The sequence below is a fragment of the Pelophylax lessonae genome, assembly GCF_965119305.1.
Source record: "Pelophylax lessonae genome assembly, chromosome: 8".
In the NCBI taxonomy this organism is placed as follows: domain Eukaryota; kingdom Metazoa; phylum Chordata; class Amphibia; order Anura; family Ranidae; genus Pelophylax; species Pelophylax lessonae.
In genome coordinates, this window is record NC_138775.1 from 601,748 (window position 1) to 624,576 (window position 22,829).

Genomic DNA, 22,829 nt, shown 5'->3' on the forward strand with positions numbered 1-22,829 from the left:
GGCGGGGTCAGGTATGAAGGTATTCCCCCCTCTAGTGGCGGGGTCAGGTATGAAGGGATTCCCCCCTCTAGTGGCGGGGTCAGGTATGAAGGGATTCCCCCCTCTAGTGGCGGGGTCAGGTATGAAGGGATTCCCCCCTCTAGTGGCGGGGTCAGGTATGAAGGGATTCCCCCCTCTAGTGGCGGGGTCAGGTATGAAGGGATTCCCCCCTCTAGTGGCGGGGTCAGGTATGAAGGTAGTTCTCCCTCTAGTGGCGGGGTCAGGTATGAAGGGATTCCCCCCTCTAGTGGCGGGGTCAGGTATGAAGGTATTCCTCCCTCTAGAGGCGGGGTCAGGTATGAAGGTATTCCTCCCTCTAGAGGCGGGGTCAGGTATGAAGGGATTCCTCCCTCTAGTGGCGGGGTCAGGTATGAAGGGATTCCCCCCTCTAGTGGCGGGGTCAGGTATGAAGGGATTCCCCCCTCTAGTGGCGGGGTCAGGTATGAAGGGATTCCCCCCTCTAGTGGCGGGGTCAGGTATGAAGGGATTCCCCCCTCTAGTGGCGGGGTCAGGTATGAAGGGATTCCCCCCTCTAGTGGCGGGGTCAGGTATGAAGGTAGTTCTCCCTCTAGTGGCGGGGTCAGGTATGAAGGGATTCCCCCCTCTAGTGGCGGGGTCAGGTATGAAGGTATTCCTCCCTCTAGAGGCGGGGTCAGGTATGAAGGTATTCCTCCCTCTAGAGGCGGGGTCAGGTATGAAGGTATTCCTCCCTCTAGTGGCGGGGTCAGGTATGAAGGGATTCCCCCCCTCTAGTGGCGGGGTCAGGTATGAAGGGATTCCCCCCTCTAGTGGCGGGGTCAGGTATGAAGGGATTCCCCCCTCTAGTGGCGGGGTCAGGTATGAAGGGATTCCTCCCTCTAGTGGCGGGGTCAGGTATGAAGGGATTCCTCTCTCTAGTGGCGGGGTCAGGTATGAAGGGATTCCTCCCTCTAGTGGCGGTGTCAGGGTTTGAAGGGATTCCTCCCTCTAGTGGCGGGGTCAGGTATGAAGGTATTCCCCCCTCTAGTGGCGGGGTCAGGTATGAAGGGATTCCTCCCTCTAGTGGCGGGGTCAGGTATGAAGGGATTCCCCCCTCTAGTGGCGGGGTCAGGTATGAAGGGATTCCCCCCTCTAGTGGCGGGGTCAGGTATGAAGGGATTCCCCCCTCTAGTGGCGGGGTCAGGTATGAAGGGATTCCCCCCTCTAGTGGCGGGGTCAGGTATGAAGGGATTCCCCCCTCTAGTGGCGGGGTCAGGTATGAAGGGATTCCCCCCTCTAGTGGCGGGGTCAGGTATGAAGGTAGTTCTCCCTCTAGTGGCGGGGTCAGGTATGAAGGGATTCCCCCCTCTAGTGGCGGGGTCAGGTATGAAGGTATTCCTCCCTCTAGAGGCGGGGTCAGGTATGAAGGTATTCCTCCCTCTAGAGGCGGGGTCAGGTATGAAGGGATTCCTCCCTCTAGTGGCGGGGTCAGGTATGAAGGGATTCCTCCCTCTAGTGGCGGGGTCAGGTATGAAGGTATTCCCCCCCTCTAGTGGCGGGGTCAGGTATGAAGGTATTCCTCCCTCTAGTGGCGGGGTCAGGTATGAAGGTATTCCTCCCTCTAGTGGCGGGGTCAGGTATGAAGGGATTCCCCCCTCTAGTGGCGGGGTCAGGTATGAAGGTAGTCCTCCCTCTAGTGGCGGGGTCAGGTATGAAGGTAGTCCTCCCTCTAGTGGTGGGGTCAGGTATGAAGGTAGTCCTCCCTCTAGTGGCGGGGTCAGGTATGAAGGTATTCCCCCCCTCTAGTGGCGGGGTCAGGTATGAAGGTATTCCCCCCTCTAGTGGCGGGGTCAGGTATGAAGGGATTCCCCTCTCTAGTGGCGGGGTCAGGTATGAAGGGATTCCTCCCTCTAGTGGCGGGGTCAGGTATGAAGGGATTCCTCCCTCTAGAGGCGGGGTCAGGTATGAAGGGATTCCTCCCTCTAGAGGCGGGGTCAGGTATGAAGGTATTCCTCCCTCTAGTGGCGGGGTCAGGTATGAAGGTATTCCCCCCTCTAGTGGCGGGGTCAGGTATGAAGGTATTCCCCCCTCTAGTGGCGGGGTCAGGTATGAAGGGATTCCCCCCTCTAGTGGCGGGGTCAGGTATGAAGGGATTCCCCCCTCTAGTGGCGGGGTCAGGTATGAAGGGATTCCCCCCTCTAGTGGCGGGGTCAGGTATGAAGGGATACCCCCCTCTAGTGGCGGGGTCAGGTATGAAGGGATTCCCCCCTCTAGTGGCGGGGTCAGGTATGAAGGTAGTCCTCCCTCTAGTGGCGGGGTCAGGTATGAAGGGATTCCTCCCTCTAGTGGCGGGGTCAGGTATGAAGGGATTCCTCCCTCTAGTGGCGGGGTCAGGTATGAAGGTATTCCCCCCTCTAGTGGCGGGGTCAGGTATGAAGGGATTCCTCCCTCTAGTGGCGGGGTCAGGTATGAAGGTAGTCCTCCCTCTAGTGGCGGGGTCAGGTATGAAGGGATTCCTCTCTCTAGTGGCGGGGTCAGGTATGAAGGGATTCCTCCCTCTAGTGGCGGTGTCAGGGTTTGAAGGGATTCCTCCCTCTAGTGGCGGGGTCAGGTATGAAGGTATTCCCCCCTCTAGTGGCGGGGTCAGGTATGAAGGTATTCCCCCCTCTAGTGGTGGGGTCAGGTATGAAGGTATTCCCCCCTCTAGTGGCGGGGTCAAGTATGAAGGGATTCCTCCCTCTAGTGGCGGGGTCAGGTATGAAGGGATTCCTCCCTCTAGTGGCGGGGTCAGGTATGAAGGGATTCCCCCCTCTAGTGGCGGGGTCAGGTATGAAGGGATTCCCCCTGTAGAGGCGGGGTCAGGTATGAAGGTATTCCCCCCTCTAGAGGCGGGGTCAGGTATGAAGGTTTTCCCCCCTCTAGTGGCGGGTTTGGGTCGGTTCGGTCCGCTGTCCATGCAAGGATCCAAAGAAATAAATGTTGGCCGCTCTCCGCACCGTAGAGGATAAAATATTTATTTCTTCCATAGGATCCAAATGTGAATTCTGTCATAAGAAAACCACACAGACCGGCAACAGTGAAGGCCGACGCGTTTCATGACCCTTCACTTCGTCCTAAGTAGAGCTGCAAAATTATTTGTTAAAAAATCGCGATCTCCATTTGCCTCCCTCACAAATCCCGATCCGGCATTTCCACCAATCAGTGCAGAGCCAAAAGAAAAAGGCATTTGTTTTCCTGTCTAATAATGTATCTTACAAAGTGCGCATGCGCAGTACGTTACGTCACTCCAGCTGATATCCCGATCAGACACTGCACATGCGCAGATCATTGGAGGCTTCATACAACGATCCGCACAGGGGGGCGGAGTCTTCATCTGATAGTCAGATTCTGCCTCGCTATCGGAGTTGCGGACGCGCACATCGCTTTACCTAAATTAGTGCCGATCTGCGGCCGGTTTTTTGGCCCATTTTGCACCCAGTTTGTATCTTTTAGTGCCAATGTTGGGCCCAACTCACAAAGAGAGTGAAGCGGAATGTGATGATCAGATTCTTCCTCTGTGCTTTGCTGATTGTTGGATAATTCCCCCAACCATCTGCCCATGGGCGTTGTTGTCACGCCAGCGGATCTTCCAATCAGCAGCCGTAAAGTTACCACTAAGCATGCGCAGATCATTGGAAGCATTATCCAACAATCAGCAAAATGATCTGCAGTAATCGGAACACCGGGAGAAGCGTGCAGAGCCATTGCATGCCGTGCAGAGCCATTGCATGCCGTGCAGAGCCATTGCATGCCGTGCAGAGCCATTGCATGCCGTGCAGTGCTTCTCCCTCCTGCTTGCTATGGGGGAACCCGAGCCAAGCTCCGTGTATCCATTTTGCCCCATCCCTTCCCCTTCTCTCTCCTGATTGGCTAACTGACTTAAATGACCGCCAATGGTGCAGAGTCCCAGACAGCCGAGGGACTCGTGGATATAGCTGGATGGAGAGGGGGCTCGGGTAAGTATTAGGAGGGTTCTGCACACAGAAGGCTTTTTATCTTAATGTATAGAATGTATCTTCTGCCTTTAACCGCTTGCCGACCGCCGCAAGTACATTTACTGCAGCAGTCAGCCGCTCCTGGGCAAAGAGGAGCCTGTAGGGGGCGCGCTCTCGCCCCCGTTCGTTCACAGGGATCCCCACGCGTGTGACCGGCGGCTCCAATAAAGACCGCCTGAATGTTAACCTGGAGCGCCGCTGCTCTGCTCTCACCGGAGCCGGCGTGTTCCAAATCCCAGAAATCGGTCCGGAAGTGATGTGACCCCCATAGTTCCGCCTCAACGCGTTTCGCTGCACAATTGTCCTCAGGAAGAACAGAAATTATTATATCTTGAATAAGTTTTACTACTTTTATGATGTAAAAATGTGGACTCAGCACCGCCTAGTGGGTAATCTAGGTATGACATGTTACTATTGGATGATCTCCATTACACATTTATAGCATTTATATGTTCTAAAATATTATAATTTACTAATAATTTTGTATTTTAACTTTTTAGAATATGTTTAGGACCACATTAACAGTAGGAAATATAAGTTATGGATCCTTCTCTTTTCACATATTGGGGTGTTTTATTGGTGAGAGGCGTTGGGGAAATTTATTGTGTCGGAGGTTTTAGTGAGGAATTGTAAAGACTTTCTGGTTCCTATTTTAGTATTTTGTAGTTTGAGGGTCAAAGAAATATTTCAGTCCTTTTTCTTTGTATTTATAATAGAATTATAGGCAGAACTTTTTTTTCCCCCCATTTTGAAGACCACAATGGAGGGTTAGAACCCCTGTCAGATTTTTTTTTTGCCATCTGTGTCCCATTGGGGAAATTTCCCTTCACTTCCTGTCCCATCACCAAACAGGAAGTGAGAGGAAATTTCTGAAAATTAAGGGAATTCTTTAGGGACCCCCCAGGTTATCCCCCCAGTGTCCCCATTAGAAGATTTCCCCTCTATTACTTTCCTGGGGACAACCCAAAATTTGGGATTTTTTTACTTTCACATTTAGTGATAATAGAGAGAAGAATCTCCCTAACGAGGACACAGACAGCAATAAAAACCTGACAGGGGGTCCAATCCTCTCCACTCTGTCCAAAACAGAAAAAAAAAAGGTTTTGCCTTTTAGTTATACTTTAATATGGCGCCGGCCCACCAATCAGAATGAACAGAGAGGTATAAAAGTCTCTGGTAATATGGCGGTGGTAGAGATTTCTGAGGACGCCCCGGGTGGTGAAACGCGTTGTCAGGGCTTTGGCCGTCAGATCTGATTTCTGGGATTTGGAACACGCCGGCTCCGATGAGAGCGGTGCCGCTCTATCTTCACATGCAGGCTGTCTATATTGGTGCCGGCAGTGGGACATGAGGGTGGAACGAGATTATTTCTATTTAAATAAAGTTCTAAAACTTTGAGCACTTTTTTGGTGGATGAGGGAATCGGGGATCTGCTGGGAGATGGAACGCGTAGGCAACTGAGGCACATTTACCCAAGAAGTGCGGATTGCATTTGTTCCAGGGGGGGTCCCCTGTGTTGGGGGGGGTCCCCTGTGTTGGGGGGGGTCCCCTGTGTTGGGGGGGTCCTTGTGTTGGGGGGGTCCCCTGTGTTGAGGAGTTTGCATTTCCAACACCGGGTGGCGCCACATGTTTGGTGTGAAGTAATGAGGAGGAGTCACAAGTGTAGAATGACCCCCGGGGGACACTTACTGTATGAATAGACCGACTCCCCTTTATGGACTTTTCTAGAACCTTTTGGTGATAATTTTATAATGAAACGCCAGTTTTCCTGCACAATTAGAGACGTGGTGTGGGGGGGGGGGTGTGGGCAGGATCTGGGTGGGGCTACCTGTCTCACAGGGATCAGGACTGATATATTGGGAAGTTATTGGATCTTTCTGTATTTCTGAACGATCGATTCATTTTTTTCAGGTGTTGGTTGGCTCGGCGGCCCTCCTATGACCATCGCTGAGTCCGGTCCGGGTGACCCCGGCGCCCGGTGCGTATATTGTGCCTCTTATAATAATTGTGTGCATTGAGTTCACTTCAAGGGTTAATCCTCCAATTCATTGAAGTCGACAATCGACTCCCTCCAGATTTGTCGTCTTCTAATCCCTTCCCCCGCGGGAATAGAGGTCTCCTGTCCGGGGCCGGCAGCCCCCTCCCCCTCCCCCCCCCCACCTTTGCTGGGCTGCTTGTTGGGGTTCAGTATGTGGGGTCATTGACCTGAGAGAGGAGGAAGTCTGATTGGATGGAGGTATTGTGCTCTGAGGGGGATGGGCTCTGATTCCATGCAGCCGGTTCATTCTGACCTCACCTGCAATGCCAATGGCCTGGCTGTCATTCCAATCTGAGTCTCTGACCCAGCAATGGTGCAGCGAAGGACCCCAGGCTTTCCTTTCACACATTTCCGGGTCGGCATCCTAAAGTTTCAGAGTTTAGCGATTCACCAAAGAAGCCAATAACTGGCCTATCAGAGGGGTGGTGGCCCCATTCATGTCCCCCGTGGCCCTTTGTCTACTTCCTGTTCATGTTTTCCCCCTCCATTGACACAAACTGTGCAAATAAATTTGTGTTCAGCTGGTGACCCCATTGCGTTATCTGCTGCAGATTGGCCGATCTCACAGAAGCTGCAGCTAAAGAAGCGTTCCTGGATTTCGGAAGAAGGAAATGTTGTTACAGTACGGCTCCGGCGAAGGAGATGACAATCCAGGAGCTGAGACCCTTCCAGACCTACCGGGTGCGTATCGCCTGCCGTCTCTTGTCAGCTATTTCTCTGCCAGGGAGGAAAATCTTCACCCAAAACTCAAATCTCTGCGAATCGCATGAGAGATTCTCCTCCATTATTGAAGCGGAAAGTTTCTATTGGGCCGGAAATATCCTTGGAAAATCTCCGGCAGATGAGATGACGGCTCTGTATCATTGGAAATCCCTTTCTGATACTTTCATGTAAGTGGGGCGCGCATGGGAGGAGTGTGGGAGGAGCCGCTATACTAGTGTGGGAGGAGCCGCTATACTAGTGTGGGAGGAGCCGCTATACTAACTATGCGATGTCAGCGATCTCCCCGCTGAGCTTTTGTGTTCCGACCCCTCCCCCGCTGAGCTTTTGTGTTCCGACCCCTCCCCCGCTGAGCTTTTGTGTTCCGACCCCTCCCCCGCTGAGCTTTTGTGTTCTGACCAGACATGTGCGGTTCGCTTCGTTCTGAATCAAAGTTCTGAGAAATGTTTCGTTATTCGAATCTAAATTTATTTCATTTTTACCTTTTTGGAATTTCTGAGAATTGTTCTCGTTTCTCTGATTAAAGTTTTGCTGTGAAGAGCGTCGGAGTGCGGCGTCACCTTTTATGATGTTAATTGTCCGTTTTTTTGTTACTTTCAGTATCGCTTGGAAACCTTCACAGAACATCGCTCCTGTCAGTGGGTGACGCAGCCGCACGTGGGTAGGTCTTGCATGAATGGGAGGAGTCTTGTATGAATGGGAGGAGCCATGTATAAATACATAGGGGGGGATATGATATGACTCTTTACGTTTAGAGGAAAACAGATTTCGTCTCCAAATAGGGAAAGGTTTATTCACAGTAAGAGCTGTGAAAATGTGGAATAGACTCCCTCCAGAGGAGGTTCTGGCCGGATCAGTAGATTGCTATAAGAAAGTCCTGGATTCTCTCCTAGGTGTACATTGTGATGGGAGTCACTTTGGTTGGGGGCGCTCATGGAACACAACTTACCTTAGAGAGGTTGGGGAATCCCCCTCTCAGCCCCCCTAGGCCCCTCTTATGTGTCTATTAGGGACACAGGGTGCCCAAGAAGCCCAGTCCGGCCTTCCCAAACCAGACTTCCACAGACTGATCGGCTATGAGAGCTCCATGCTCCCTGCCAAGACAAACTTACACAATAGTTTGTAACTTTGGCAAGGAAGCTGCCATGATGGATGGACTCTTTGGGATTTGTTACCCGACTAACTCAGGCACAGACTGATTGAAGGTCTGGCACTTGGTTCGTCTACCTTTGGGGGGAAGATATATAATGGTACTCCCCGTCACTGGGAGTGAGGGACAGACCCTATAGATGGGGCCCTTGGAGTGATGTTACTTTGCATTCAAATGTCTCCCCAAGACAGTCAGACTCCTAGCCGATCAGTCTGTGGAAGTCTGGTTTGGGCAGACTTTTTCCTTCAGATTTACCTTTTCTATGTAGTGAAGGGCCTTCCGGGTTGCATACAAATGTAAAGTGTTTAGGTTTGACCTCATATTATCTGGTTTTGGTAAGTCTGAAGGAAAAAGTCTTCAAAAAATCTTATAGTGTGTGTGGCCCATTACACATAAGGCCATAGGGGGCTGAAAGAGATTTCTCAATCTCTCGAAAGTAAGCTGGGTTCCACTGCCCCCCAACCAAAGTGACTCCCGTTATAAATGGGTGCTAATATTTATAGGTAAAGTTGATCCAGGGAATATCTGATTGCCTCTCAGGGGATCAGGAAGGAATTTTTTCCCTGCTGTAGTAAATTAGATCATACTTTGCTGGGTTTTCACCTTCCTCTGGATCAACTGCGGGTATAGGATTGTGTATATGGGATTGTATGGTTGGGGAGGGTATAGGATTGCGTATATGGGATTGTATGGTTGGGGTGGGTATAGGATTGTGTATATGGGATTGTATGGTTGGGGAGGGTATAGGATTGTGTATATGGGATTGTATGGTTGGGGAGGGTATAGGATTGTGTATATGGGATTGTATGGTTGGGTGGGTATAGGATTGTGTATATGGGATTTTATGGTTGGGGAGGGTATAGGATTGTGTATATGGGATTGTATGGTTGGGGAGGGTATAGGATTGCGTATATGGGATTGTATGGTTGGGGAGGGTATAGGGTTGTGTATAGGGGATTGTATGGTTGGGGAGGGTATAGGATTGTGTATATGGGATTGTATGGTTGGGGAGGGTATAGGATTGTGTATATGGGATTGTATGGTTGGGGTGGGTATGGGATTGTATGGTTGGGGTGGGTATGGGATTGTATGGTTGGGTGGGTATAGGATTGTGTATATGGGATTGTATGGTTGGGGAGGGTATAGGATTGTGTATATGGGATTGTATGGTTGGGGAGGGTATAGGATTGTGTATATGGGATTGTATGGTTGAGGAGGGTATAGGATTGTGTATATGGGATTGTATGGTTGGGGAGGGTATAGTATTGTGTATATGGGATTGTACAGTTGGGGAGGGTATAGGATTGTGTATATGGGATTGTATGGTTGGGGAGGGTATAGGATTGTGTATATGGGATTGTATGGTTGGGGAGGGTATAGGATTGTGTATATGGGATTGTACGGTTGGGGAGGGTATAGGATTGTGTATATGGGATTGTACGGTTGGGGTGGGTATAGGATTGTGTATATGGGATTGTATGGTTGGGGAGGGTATAGGATTGTGTATATGGGATTGTATGGTTGGGGAGGGTATAGGATTGTGTATATGGGATTGTATGGTTGGGGTGGGTATGGGATTGTATGGTTGGGGAGGGTATAGGATTGTGTATATGGGATTGTATGGTTGGGGAGGGTATAGAATTGTGTATATGGGATTGTATGGTTGGGGAGGGTATAGGATTGTGTATATGGGATTGTATGGTTGGGGAGGGTATAGGATTGTGTATATGGGATTGTATGGTTGGGGAGGGTATAGGATTGTGTATATGGGATTGTATGGTTGGAGAGAGTATAGGATTGTGTATATGGGATTGTATGGTTGGGGTGGGTATAGGATTGTGTATATGGGATTGTACGGTTGGGGAGGGTATAGGATTGTGTATATGGGATTGTACGGTTGGGGAGGGTATAGGATTGTATATATGGGATTGTATGGTTGGGGAGGGTATAGGATTGTGTATATGGGATTGTATGGTTGGGGCGGGTATAGGATTGTGTATATGGGATTGTATGGTTGGGGGGGGGTATAGGATTGTGTATATGGGATTGTATGGTTGGGGAGGGTATAGGATTGTGTATATGGGATTGTATGGTTGGGGCGGGTATAGGATTGTGTATATGGGATTGTATGGTTGGGGAGGGTATAGGATTGTGTATATGGGATTGTATGGTTGGGGAGGGTATAGGATTGTGTATATGGGATTGTATGGTTGGGGCGGGTATAGGATTGTGTATATGGGATTGTATGGTTGGGGAGGGTATAGGATTGTGTATATGGGATTGTATGGTTGGGGAGGGTATAGGATTGTGTATAGGGGATTGTATGGTTGGGGAGGGTATAGGATTGTGTATAGGGGATTGTATGGTTGGGGAGGGTATAGGATTGTGTATAGGGGATTGTATGGTTGGGGGGGGGTATAGGATTGTGTATATGGGATTGTATGGTTGGGGAGGGTATAGGATTGTGTATATGGGATTGTATGGTTGGGGTGGGTATAGGATTGTGTATATGGGATTGTATGGTTGGGGAGGGTATAGGATTGTGTATATGGGATTGTATGGTTGGGGTGGGTATAGGATTGTGTATATGGGATTGTATGGTTGGGGAGGGTATAGGATTGTGTATAGGGGATTGTATGGTTGGGGAGGGTATAGGATTGTGTATAGGGGATTGTATGGTTGGGGAGGGTATAGGATTGTGTATAGGGGATTGTATGGTTGGGGGGGGGTATAGGATTGTGTATATGGGATTGTATGGTTGGGGAGGGTATAGGATTGTGTATATGGGATTGTATGGTTGGGGTGGGTATAGGATTGTGTATATGGGATTGTATGGTTGGGGAGGGTATAGGATTGTGTATATGGGATTGTATGGTTGGGGTGGGTATAGGATTGTGTATATGGGATTGTATGGTTGGGTTTTCTTTTTTGTTTTTTATTGGTTGAGCTGGATGGATTTGTGTCTTTTTTTCAACCTCAGTAACAGTGTAAGAACTAGATGGGACTTATTTAGCTGCAAAACTGTAACCCTTTATTAAACAAATTCACACACAGTGGCGGAACTACCAGGGTTGCTGAAGTCCCACTTGCGTCTGGGCCCCGGGGGTTCCACCACTGTTTGGGGGGCCCCAGGAAGTGTTGTGAACTGTCCAGTTTAAAAAAAACAGCCTGATTTGGATTGGGAGAATCAGTCTGTAGATGAGGGGAGTGGTGGCTGCAGCTCTATGTGACACTCGCCCCTCCCCTCACAGACTGGAGAGGAGAGCGGAATACAAGCTCCTCCTCCTGCGTCTGCTCCTCCTCCTCCTGCGTCTGCTCCTCCTCCTCCTGCGTCTGCTCCTCCTCCTCCTGCGTCTGCTCCTCCTCCTCCTGCGTCTGCTCCTCCTCCTCCTGTGTCTGCTCCTCCTCCATCTGCAGGAATGCCTGGACAATGTTGTAATTAACTTCAGGTCAGACTGTCCGGCATCGAGCCCACAAAGTACAATACACATTATTACAAGTGTAAACCCATCCCCCAATAGTTTGCTAGCAGACAATAGGTGAGGTAATTAGCACAACTAACAATACAAACAGTGATCTCCTCCCCCTCCTCAATGTGGAACCTCCAGTCCCCAGAGTCGGTGGGTTTTGGGAAGACATGAACTTGAATCCGAAACAAGACCACTCCACTGATCCCCCCAGCATCCACCTTCCAATGAGCAGCGTTCCCTTAAATGCCAGGGCCCATAGTCAGTGGGTAAGAGGCCCCCAGTCCTCTCCAGAAGGCCCGGTCCCGGCCAGGTCTGTCACACCCTCCATGTGTCCGGTCCATGAGCACCAATCTCTGCTTCTCCTGTAGGTCAGACCTCGGACACGTCGGTCAGCAGGTCGGTGCCACAAGCCTGGGATGTCCCTGTGACCGCACCACCGATGTTCCAGGATAGAGTGCAGAAGATGGTGGTGCCTCTCACCTCCTCCGTGCAGGTAATGGGGGAGACCAATCCGGGAACCCCACACACGTGATGCTGGAATGGAGGGGGGGGGAATCCTCAGGGGTGACTCAGGAATGGAAGGGGACCCCCCAGCAGCTGACATTGCGGTGGTCAGTCCTCGGTGTGTTTGTACAGCCAATATTTGGCAGTTTTTGGTTTCTTATCGCTGAGTTCAGAGCAGATGGTGGATTGCGTCTCATTCAGAATAGATTGCAGGTTGGACAAAACCCGAACTGAACCCTGCGACCTTCACTACGGCGCAGACTCCGCAATCACAATAAATCTTCTTATTCAGTTTATTTTTTTTCTTCTGGTTCTGTGTTGGTGCTGCTGATCTCCTGCAGCCTCTTTACAGCTTTACACCGACCTCCATGGTGGGATCACCCGGGATTGTTCTAATGATTCTCCCAATCACTTGATGATCATATGATGTGTAGAGCCCCGCCCACCATATACTAATGATGATCACATGATATGTAGAGTCCCGCCCACCATGTACTAATAATGATCACATAATATGTAGAGCCCCGCCCACCATGTACTAATGATAATCACATAATATGTAGAGCCCCGCCCATCATGTACTAACAATGATCACATAATATGTAGAGCCCCGCCCACCATGTACTAATGATGATCACATGATATGTAGAGCCCCGCCCATCATGTACTAATAATGATCACATAATATGTAGAGCCCCGCCCATCATGTACTAATAATGATCACATAATATGTAGAGCCCCGCCCACCATGTACTAATGATGATCACATGATATGTAGAGCCCCGCCCACCATGTACTAATGATGATCACATCATATGTAGAGCCCCGCCCATCATGTACTAATGATGATCACATGATATGTAGAGCCCCGCCCATCATGTACTAATCATTCATTTAATGATCTCTCAGTTTTAGGAAATGAACTCCAATCACCAACTTCTCTTCTTGTATTTCTATTTTTTTAGGCGTGTTCAACGTGCAACGGACTGGGGAGGAAGATGTGTCTGAAATGTCACGGGACCGGGAGAGTGAGTCCTCCATCATTCCTCCTCCTCCTCCTCCCCACCTCCCTCCTCCAAGTCTCTCTCTCCCTCTTTCAAATTCCTATAAGCTTTATTGGCAGGACCAAATACATTTTAGCATTGCCAAAACAGTTGAGTTTGGGGCGGGGTTATTCGGTAATATGAAGGGGGATGGGGAGTCCATGTAAAGGATTTTGCAGTCCTCGGTTTTTCATGTCCCTCTCAGTCTGTCACATATTGTGCAATTACTTTTACCATTGGCTCCTCTTCTTCTCCCAGTAGGATTTGGAGTTTCTTCTTCTCTTCTGTAGAATTTAAGTCTTCCTCCATGACCCCCTGTTCACACTGCTGGCCAGTGGCGTAGCGTGCGGGGTTCAGGGGGGGCCAACCGCACCGGGCGCAACATCTGGGGGGGGTGGGGCGCATCCGCAGTGTCACTCTGTCTGTCTGACATACACAGTTCACACACTGTCTGCGGCTGCCTCCATCTTTCGGCTGGGAGATGTCCAGCGCGGCCGCCCTATGGCTGAAAATGGCGGGTCAGGGTGGGGCTGGACTGTGCCTCACCTGTCCATTGGTGTAGGGTGGGATGGCTTTGCAAGCCAAGCCCCGCCTATGCCGCCTCTCCTCACTGCTCAGTCAGTTTAGCAGCGAGTGAGTCAGCAGCCTGGCGCTGTCAGAGTGTGGGTTTTTTTTTTTTTAATCACCTGATTAGAGCCAGAGGCTCTAATAGACTTCAAAAAAGGGTGGACCCGGGGCGCAGAGCAGTGTGCCCCGAGCCCACCCATTGTGTGACAATAGCGAATGAAAATTCGCTATTGTCACACGGATCCTCCTCCTGGCCAATGAGGAAGCGGGTCCGAGACCCGCTTCCTGATTGGCCGAAAGGCGAACGCATGCCATTGGCTGAGGAGGAGGCGGGAGGACTCGAAGAGACGCGGGGAACTGAGGAGAAGCCGCCGCTGCAGGTAAGTCTCTCTGCATTGAAGTGGGCACGCTGGTCTGTCTGCATTGAAAAGGGGGCACGCTGGTCATTCTGCATTGAATGGGGGCACGCTGGTCATTCTGCATTGAATGGGGGCACGCTGGTCATTCTGCATTGAAAGGGGGCACGCTGGTCATTCTGCATTGAAAGGGGGCACGCTGGTCATTCTGCATTGAATGGGGGCACGCTGGTCTGTCTGCATTGAATGGGGGCACGCTGGTCATTCTGCATTCATAACAAACTATACATGTGCTTAGGGGGTAAGGGTTTCTTTAACTAATCTAGTGGAAGAGACTCGAGTGCTAGGGGGCATAAATTACTTGCCTTGCCCCGGGTGCTGACAACCCACGCTACGCCACTGCTGCTGGCACAATCTTCTCTCCCTGGGCTTGTAGGTTTGTCCTAATTCAATTTCCAGGCTGTGGGCACTCAGTCTGTACAGGCTCAGAGTCTGTCTGTCTGTGGGCGCTCAGTCTGTACAGGCTCAGGGTCTGTCTGTCTGTGGGCGCTCAGTCTGTACAGGCTCAGGGTCTGTCTGTGGGCGCTCAGTCTGTACAGGCTCAGGGTCTGTCTGTCTGTGGGCGCTCAGTCTGTACAGGCTCAGGGTCTGTCTGTCTGTGGGCGCTCAGTCTGTACAGGCTCAGGGTCTGTCTGTCTGTGGGCGCTCAGTCTGTACAGGCTCAGGGTCTGTCTGTCTGTGGGCGCTCAGTCTGTACAGGCTCAGGGTCTGTCTGTCTGTGGGCGCTCAGTCTGTACAGGCTCAGGGTCTGTCTGTCTGTGGGCGCTCAGTCTGTACAGGCTCAGGGTCTGTCTGTCTGTGGGCGCTCAGTCTGTACAGGCTCAGGGTCTGTCTGTCTGTGGGCGCTCAGTCTGTACAGGCTCAGGGTCTGTCTCTTCTCCTTTTCTTCCTCTTCCTCCTTCTCTTCTCCTCCTTCTCATTCTTTTTCTTTATTCTTCTCCTTCTCTTCCCCCTTCTCCTTCTTCTCTTTATCTTCCCTCTTCTCCTTCTCGTCCTCTTCTCCTTCTGCTCCTTCTTTTTCCATCTCTTCCCCCCCGCCAGTGTCTCTGGACTTAATTTTTTATTGGTGGTTATTTTATGTTTGTCTTTTTTTTTTTTTTTAAATATATATATTTTTTTTATCCCCCCCCCTATCAGGCGCAGTGCATGTGGTGCAACGGGAGGGGGCGCCGCATGCAGATGGAGGTTTGCCAGCATTGCTTTGGGAACGGCACAGAAAGGTGCTCCAGGAAATTAGCTAAGTACCATTATTGGGGAGTCTCACTCCGACTGCTGCACCACTGCTTTCATTTTTCTTTTCAGAAAGTCGGAGTGAGACTCCCCTTGTATTTTTTTTTTTTTTTTGAACCATTAATTTTGGTAAAAAATAGATTAAAAAAAATGTGTCCAACGCATTGCAGTCAGTCGGGGGGGGGGGGGGGAATGGGGCAGTCAGTGGGGGAGGGGAGATTGGGGCAGGTTTTGGTGTGATGGCTCCTGAGGGCTCTGGAAGTTTCTCTCCCCTCCTCCTCCATGTATATTTCTCATTGTTGGGTTTTTGTATCCCCAGCTGCGGAATGTGCCAGAACTCCGACCAGCAGTGTGATGGCTGCTCTGGGAAGGGGCGTGTCCTGACCTACATGCTCCTCACAGTCACATGGTACGTAGCGGTCTCCTCGGGGGCGGGGAGTGATTGTGAATGTATATATATATTATTGGCACGTCGTTTTCATTGTTTCATTTCCTATTCTGTCTCTGTATTGGTATGTGATGGGGGGGGGGAAGTACAGTGTATATAGTGTATGGGGGAGGGGGTGTATGTAAAGTATATATAGTGTATGGGGGGCGGGGTGTATGTACAGTGTATATAGTGTATGGGAGGGGGATGTACAGTATATATAGTGTATGGGGGAGGGGGGATGCACAGTGTATATAGTGTATGGGGGAGGGGGGATGCACAGTGTATATAGTGTATGGGGGGGAGGGGATGTACAGTGTATATAGTGTATGGGGGAGGGGGTGTATGTACAGTGTGTATGGGGGGGGAGGGGATGTACAGTGTATATAGTGTATGGGAGGGGGATGTACAGTGTATATAGTGTATGGGGGAGGGGGGATGTACAGTGTATATAGTGTATGGGGGGGAGGGGATGTACAGTGTATATAGTGTATGGGGGGGAGGGGATGTACAGTGTATATAGTGTATGGGGGGGAGGGGATGTACAGTGTATATAGTGTATGGGGGGCGGGGTGTATGTACAGTGTGTATGGGGGGGAGGGAGTGTATGTACAGTGTATATAGTGTATGGGAGGGGGATGTACAGTGTATGGGGGGAGGGAGTGTATGTACAGTGTATATAGTGTATGGGGGGAGGGGGGGATGTACAGTGTATATTGTATGAGGATAGGGGGAGATGTATAGTGTATGGGGGGAGGGGGCAGAAATGGCGATCATGTAACTTTTTGGTGCCTGTGCAGTTCTTGGCGATGCTCACAAATGTCTGACACAGATCAGCCCCTGCTTCTCCCCTTGTGACTTCCTTTCTACAAAGTTACAATGTACAGTCTGATCACTGGGTGAGGGGAGACTGAGGAAATGCCTGCAGCAGACTGATGACATCATCCCAGCCTAGGAGGAGTCCCTGGGGGGGGGGGGGTTGAAGGACTCCATAAGGTGGAGATTTTCTCTTGCTGTATATTGGGGGAAATGTTGGGATTTTTCATTCAGATTTGTGAAGTTCCTGACCGGTTCTCTTTCCTCTCATAAGATCCGGATTCCTGCGCTGTGATTGGTCGGTGACGATGTTTTTGTATTTCAGGAAGAATAACGTCTTTGAGTTCATTACGGATCACAAGTCGGAATTTTCTTCAGATCTCTTCCGGAATGTGAAGGGAGAGAAGCTGGTGATGGATGAGCAGTCCAAGGTGAGTAGAGGGGCCCCCTATAGAGCTGATGAGTGGAGGCCGGGGCCCCCATAGAGCTGATGAGTGGAGGCCGGGGCCCCCATAGAGCTGATGAGCGGAGGCTGGGGCCCCCCATGGAGCTGATGAGCGGAGGCTGGGGCCCCCCATGGAGCTGATGAGCGGAGGCCGGGGCCCCCCATAGAGCTGATGAGTGGAGGCCGGGGCCCCCCATAGAGCTGATGAGCGGAGGCCGGGGCCCCCCATAGAGCTGATGAGCGGAGGCTGGGGCCCCCCATGGAGCTGATGAGCGGAGGCTGGGGCCCCCCATGGAGCTGATGAGCGGAGGCCGGGGCCCCCCATAGAGCTGATGAGCGGAGGCCGGGGCCCCCCATAGAGCTGATGAGCGGAGGCCGGGGCCCCCCATAGAGCTGATGAGCGGAGGCCGGGGCCCCCCATAGAGCTGATGAGCGGAGGCCGGGGCCCCCCATAGAGCTGATGAGCGGAGGCCGGGGCCCCCCATAGAGCTGATGAGTGGAGGCCGGGGCCCCCCATAGAGCTGATGAGTGGAGGCCGGGGCCCCCCATAGAGCTGATGAGTGGAGGCCGGGGCCCCCCATAGAGCTGATGAGTGGAGGCCGGGGCCCCCCATAGAGCTGATGAGTGGAGGCCGGGGCCCCCCATAGAGCTGATGAGTGGAGGCCGGGGCCCCCCATAGAGCTGATGAGTGGAGGCCGGGGCCCCCCATAGAGCTGATGAGTGGAGGCCGGGGCCCCCCATAGAGCTGATGAGTGGAGGCCGGGGCCCCCCATAGAGCTGATGAGTGGAGGCCGGGGCCCCCCATAGAGCTGATGAGTGGAGGCCGGGGCCCCCCATAGAGCTGATGAGTGGAGGCCGGGGCCCCCCATAGAGCTGATGAGTGGAGGCCGGGGCCCCCCATAGAGCTGATGAGTGGAGGCCGGGGCCCCCATAGAGCTGATGAGTGGAGGCCGGGGCCCCCCCATAGAGCTGATGAGCGGAGGCCGGGGCCCCCCATAGAGCTGATGAGTGGAGGCCGGGGCCCCCATAGAGCTGATGAGTGGAGGCCGGGGCCCCCCATAGAGCTGATGAGTGGAGGCCGGGGCCCCATACACCCTCCTTAGCCAGAAAAAAGGTTTTTCTTTTTTGCTCATTGACAGAAACGGCTCTCCATTATTCAGAACCATTGGGTTATATTGCCCACTGGGGAGAAGAAAGACTAGGCTATGCCTTTGGGCAGTCCCAGGAGGTATTCTCTTCTCCCCACCCCCCCCTCCCTCCTCCTATGGGTACTCACTACTCAGTGTTTTTTTTCTGCTTGGTCAGGAGTAAGGACCTAGTTCCCTGCTGAGATCTCCGCCGCCACCCCCCCCCGTCCACCTTTATGTTGGCGGTCCCTAAATGGATGGCGTATGGGGCTGGGGTACTGCTATGTACCTGGGGGGTGGGCATGCTGCCGGCGGAATGGTCTTACTGGCTTGGGTGGGCGCTGGCTGTTATGGTGGTCCTGTGCCTGGATCCCCCTTTCCTTTTCGGATGTGGCCTGGGCTCCAGGGGTCCTTCCAGGATCCCTGAAAGCCTTGTGGAAGCCGCATGTGGCGGCCATTTTTTGCCGTGGTCAGTGGCATTGTATTGGTGCCAGTGAATCTCTATGGCCGGTGGCCATGTTTGTGTAGTCCAGCAGCCATTTTTGGTTTGTCCAGCATGGTTTAGGAGCAGCGGCCATGACAGTGGAGCCTCTGGGCAGTGAATATGGCTGTGGGGCCCCTCCCCTGGTGCCGACTCCTGGGTTTCCTTTTTCTCTGGATGCCGGACCTGGATACTGGCTATCTCTGGTGCAGACTGGTGCTACTCTGGTGGGGTCTCTCCCTTTCTCTGCTGCAGGTTGTGGGGTGCTCTGCTTTTGGGTGCCCCTGTGGTGATACAGGTGCGGTGCCTTAGGTGGGGGAGTACCCTAGCTGTGCTTGTGGGTTCCCCTTTTACCTTTTTATGGAGTCTTAGGAGGATGTTTCCCCACCTAAAAGAAAATATAGGCGCCCAATAGGTTCTAAACCCACAGAAATCAATAACCAAAAAACAAATAAACTTCAATAAAGAGCTGCGTGTTGTAAAATGTAAAAAAACACCAAAACCGGGAAAAGAAACCAAGGAACCGCGGCTCTTCTATTATATAATACTTATCGCCAAAAGCCCCCTTTGAGAATATTCGGGAGATTCCTCTGCTTGCGCTGTCTGGGAAGGCGGCTTTTTGCTGGATATCGCCTCTGGTTGCAGGACGTCGGATCTTGCAGCATTATCCTGTCGTACCCCCATATCTGGTGGTCCACAGAGATAAGGGGGTTCTCTGCCAATGTCCGTCGTTCCTTCCTAAGGTGGCCTCTGATTTCCATTTGAATGAAGACCTTGTGTGGCCTTCCTTGTGTCCCCGGCCCCGACAGCCTAAGGATGTGGTTGTGGAGATTGGGGTGTGGTTCTGGAGATTGGGGTGTGGTTCTGGAGATTGGGGTGTATCTGGCAGCCATGGAGTCTTTTCGGAGGTCAGACTCAGGGTTTGTGATCACGGATGGACCAAGAAAAGGGTTGTCCACTTCTTCTGCTCCCATTTCCAGATGGATCAGACAGATGGTGACTCTTCTATCAGGGGTCCGGTTCCTCCTTCCCCTCTATCAGTGCCTCCTGGGCCTTCCACCATCCGGTGTCCATGGTGAAGGTTTACAAGGAGGCCACCTGGTGGTCGGTGAAAACTTTCACTAATTTCTATAAAGTGGATGTGTTGGCATCTGCAGATTCTTCCATTAGCTGCAGAGTTTTGCAGGCTACGGTTTTGAGGGTTCCCTCTTTTGGGGGTGTATTGTTCAGGTGGGCCCCAGTTGTTCTTCAGCTCCTGTTTACCTGGTTTGCTATTGTGTTTAGCCTTGGGATTTTTTGTTATCTCACCCCTCATGTTTGGCACTGCTTGGGGACGTCCCAATAGTTCTGAATCCTGGAGAGCCGTGTCCATCAATGAACGAAAGAGGCTGGATTTTACGGAAAGTACAAAAATCTTATTTTTCTCCTTCTGGGTGACATTTTGGTTACATTTAGGAAAAAAAGCGGCCCGACAATTCATGTACAATGTAAGCGAAGATTGCTGAGGAGGCCGTATTAGAGGCTGCCTTGCATATACTGGAGAGGCTGTATTAGATGCTGCCTTGTATATAATGGGGAGGCCATATTGGATGCTGCCTTGTATGTAATGGAGAAGCCATATTAGGGGCTGCCTTGTATCTACTGGAGAGGCCGTATTAGAGGCTGCCTTGTATATAATGGGGAGGCCATATTGGATGCTGCCTTGTATATAGTAGGGGGGCCATATTAGAGGCTGCCTTGTATATAGTAGGGGGGCCATATTAGAGGCTGCCTTGTATATACTGGAGAGGCCATATTAGGGGCCCCTTTGTATATACTGGAGAGGCCATATTAGAGGCTGCATTGTATATACTGGAGAAGCTGTATTAGAGGCTGCATTTTATATACTAGAGAGGTCGCCTTGTATATACTGGAGAAGCTGTATGAGAGACCGTATTAGAGGCCGCTGTGTATATACTGGTGAGGCCGTATTAGAGGCTGCTGTGTATATACTGGTGAGGCCGTATTAGAGGCCGCCTTGTATATACTGGTGAGGCTGTATTAGAGGCTGCTGTGTATATACTGGTGAGGCTGTATTAGAGGCTGCTGTGTATATACTGGTGAGGCTGTATTAGAGGCTGCTGTGTATATACTGGTGAGGCTGTATTAGAGGCTGCTGTGTATATACTGGTGAGGCCGCCATGGATATACGGGAGAGGCCGTCTTATTCTGTATTCTATGTGATTCTTTTTCCCCTTCCAGGTTCCCGGAATTACAGATTTTCCTGACCCAACTATTATTGGGGTTTCCCAGAATGCTTTGGAGGAGCACCGGACTCAGTTCTCCACGTTGTGCCGCGTCCTCAGACAGGTGCGTATTTCGGGGGGACGCATTACACACTGCCAAGATTTAAAGGCACATTCCTGCAAGAAGGAAGGAAGAACATTTTGGCATTGATGACATTATTGTAGTGAGGTCTGCAGATTATTGCCCCCGTGAGCAGAGCGTGGCGGGTAGGTAAGTGTTTCGGGAGGGGGGAGGAGACGAGCAGTGGAGGGGGAGGGGACAAGCGGTGGAGGTGCTCAGAGTTCCATGAATCCATCAATTTCCACATTTATTAGAAGATTTAATTTTATTTTCTGTGGAATAAATCGTCATTCTACAATTTGCAGCCATTGATTTATACGGGAGAATAAAAGTTTCCATTCTCAGCAGAAAAGATCCATCTGGGGGGAAAAAAACAAAGTCTGGTGGGAGGTGAGTGTGTGCGGGTTTGGGAAGGGGGGGGATTTGGGGGAGGGGTTGGGAGGGGAGTGTGCGAGTTTGGGAAGGGGGGGGATTTGGGGGAGGGGTTGGGAGGGGAGTGTGCGGGTTTGGGAAGGGGGGGGATTTGGGGGAGGGGTTGGGAGGGGAGTGTGCGGGTTTGGGAAGGGGGGGGATTTGGGGGAGGGGTTGGGAGGGGAGTGTGCGGGTTTGGGAAGGGGGGGATTTGGGGGACGGGTTGGGAGGGGAGTGTGCGGGTTTGGGAAAGAGTTTACTGCCCTTCAAACTTTAGGGGGGCTGGGGGGAGGGGTTTAAAATGCCCCGGAATCAGTGGGAGTAAACCGTGCCATTGGTTGGATGAGTTCCCCATTTCTGGTGTCGGGGGAAGGAATGGTGCCTCAAGGGCCAGATAAAGGTCAGCAAAGGGCCACAGTTTGGGGATCCCTGCCCTAAAGGATGGGGGAGGGATTGTTCCCCTAATGCAGCAGATTGGACCCCCCCCCCGCCCCCACACTATAGAAGGTTTAATGTTCTTTCCTCTGGATGGGGTTCAGTAGATGAAGGTTTTCATTGTATTTATTTTTATTGGTTGGACTCGATGGATTTATAATTTCTCTGGATGTAAATCAGTGAAACGCTTTCTTCTCCTCCAGAGGCAGATGGTGGAGCGCCTCCCGCTGACCAGAGTGCAGTACTGCTGGAAGGAGAAGCAACTCAGCTACTTTGTGTACGGAAAAGAGAACAAAGTCTTCATTCAGAACTACCCCAAAAAGTGCTGCTGTGTTGTCATGTGACGTCAGGGGGGGGGGGGGGGGGGCGCTGTGACGTCAGGGGGGCGCTGTGGCCGCAGAGAGCATTCAATCCTTCTGCACCGTCCAATGTTCTCCTCATGTTCACCAAGAGCCGACCAGAAGAATGGAAATTCCTCACGGCTGCCGGTCAGCAGCACTCATCGGGATCTTCTTGGATCGGATTGGATGCGGGTGACTCGATCTCTTGGATTGGATCGGATCGGATTGGATGACTCGATCTCTCGGATCGGATTGGATGACTCGCTCTCTCGCACAGTTGAAGAATATTTGTAACAAAGTATCGATCTTTCTAGAACAATTTCTGCGCTTTGTCTCGTCGGAGATTTCTCTTTCTCTGCGTTTGTCTTCCATATAAATGTTGTGAAAATTTGTGTTTTGGTTATTAAAGAGCAGAATCAGTAAATATTTATATTCTTTATTATGGGCGGAGTCACACCTGCGATTACCCCCCCCCCCCCCCCGCCCACCGTTACCCGCCAGAATTCCAGCTGCGACTTCTGCAATTAGCTGCTGCTCATCGGCCCCATTGAAAGCATTGGGGGGGGGGGGGGGCTGCTGGCACTCAGCTAATCCCACAACGGGGAGGGGAGGGGGGGGGGAGGGTAGTGACATGTAGAGTTTTTTTTTTTTTTTTTTCTATAAAAATAACAATCCCTTAATGCTTGGATTGCCCCTGATGTTAACCCCTTCCCTGCCAGTGTCATTAGTACAGTGACAGTGCATATTTTTAGCACTGATCACTGTTATTTGTGTCACTGCTCCCCAAAAAGTGTCAGTTAGTGTCGGATCTGTCCGCCGCAATGTCGCAGT

General features: G+C 51.4%; 1 protein-coding gene across 1 annotated transcript; it reads left to right on the forward strand.

Annotated features, from left to right (window-relative positions):
- Positions 1–6,625: 6,625 nt before the first annotated feature.
- Positions 6,626–22,005, forward strand: LOC309562425 (protein SSUH2 homolog). Its single transcript, XM_082266639.1, has 9 exons — positions 6,626–6,750; positions 7,390–7,450; positions 11,778–11,902; positions 12,879–12,941; positions 15,077–15,159; positions 15,489–15,578; positions 16,738–16,843; positions 20,707–20,814; positions 21,861–22,005. Exons 1-9 carry the CDS (start codon positions 6,712–6,714, stop codon positions 21,999–22,001), a joined length of 816 nt encoding a protein of 271 aa, XP_082122765.1. The 5' UTR covers positions 6,626–6,711; the 3' UTR covers positions 22,002–22,005.
- Positions 22,006–22,829: the final 824 nt, after the last annotated feature.

Excerpts from the sequence above, each read along its gene's own strand:
- LOC309562425 (XM_082266639.1), top strand. The coding sequence starts at position 6,712 with ATGACAATCCAGGAGCTGAGACCCTTCCAGACCTACCGG. Across the intron at positions 6,751-7,389 it reads GACCCTTCCAGACCTACCGG|TATCGCTTGGAAACCTTCAC; the intron begins GTGCGTATCGCC and ends TGTTACTTTCAG. Across the intron at positions 15,579-16,737 it reads ATGCTCCTCACAGTCACATG|GAAGAATAACGTCTTTGAGT; the intron begins GTACGTAGCGGT and ends TTTGTATTTCAG.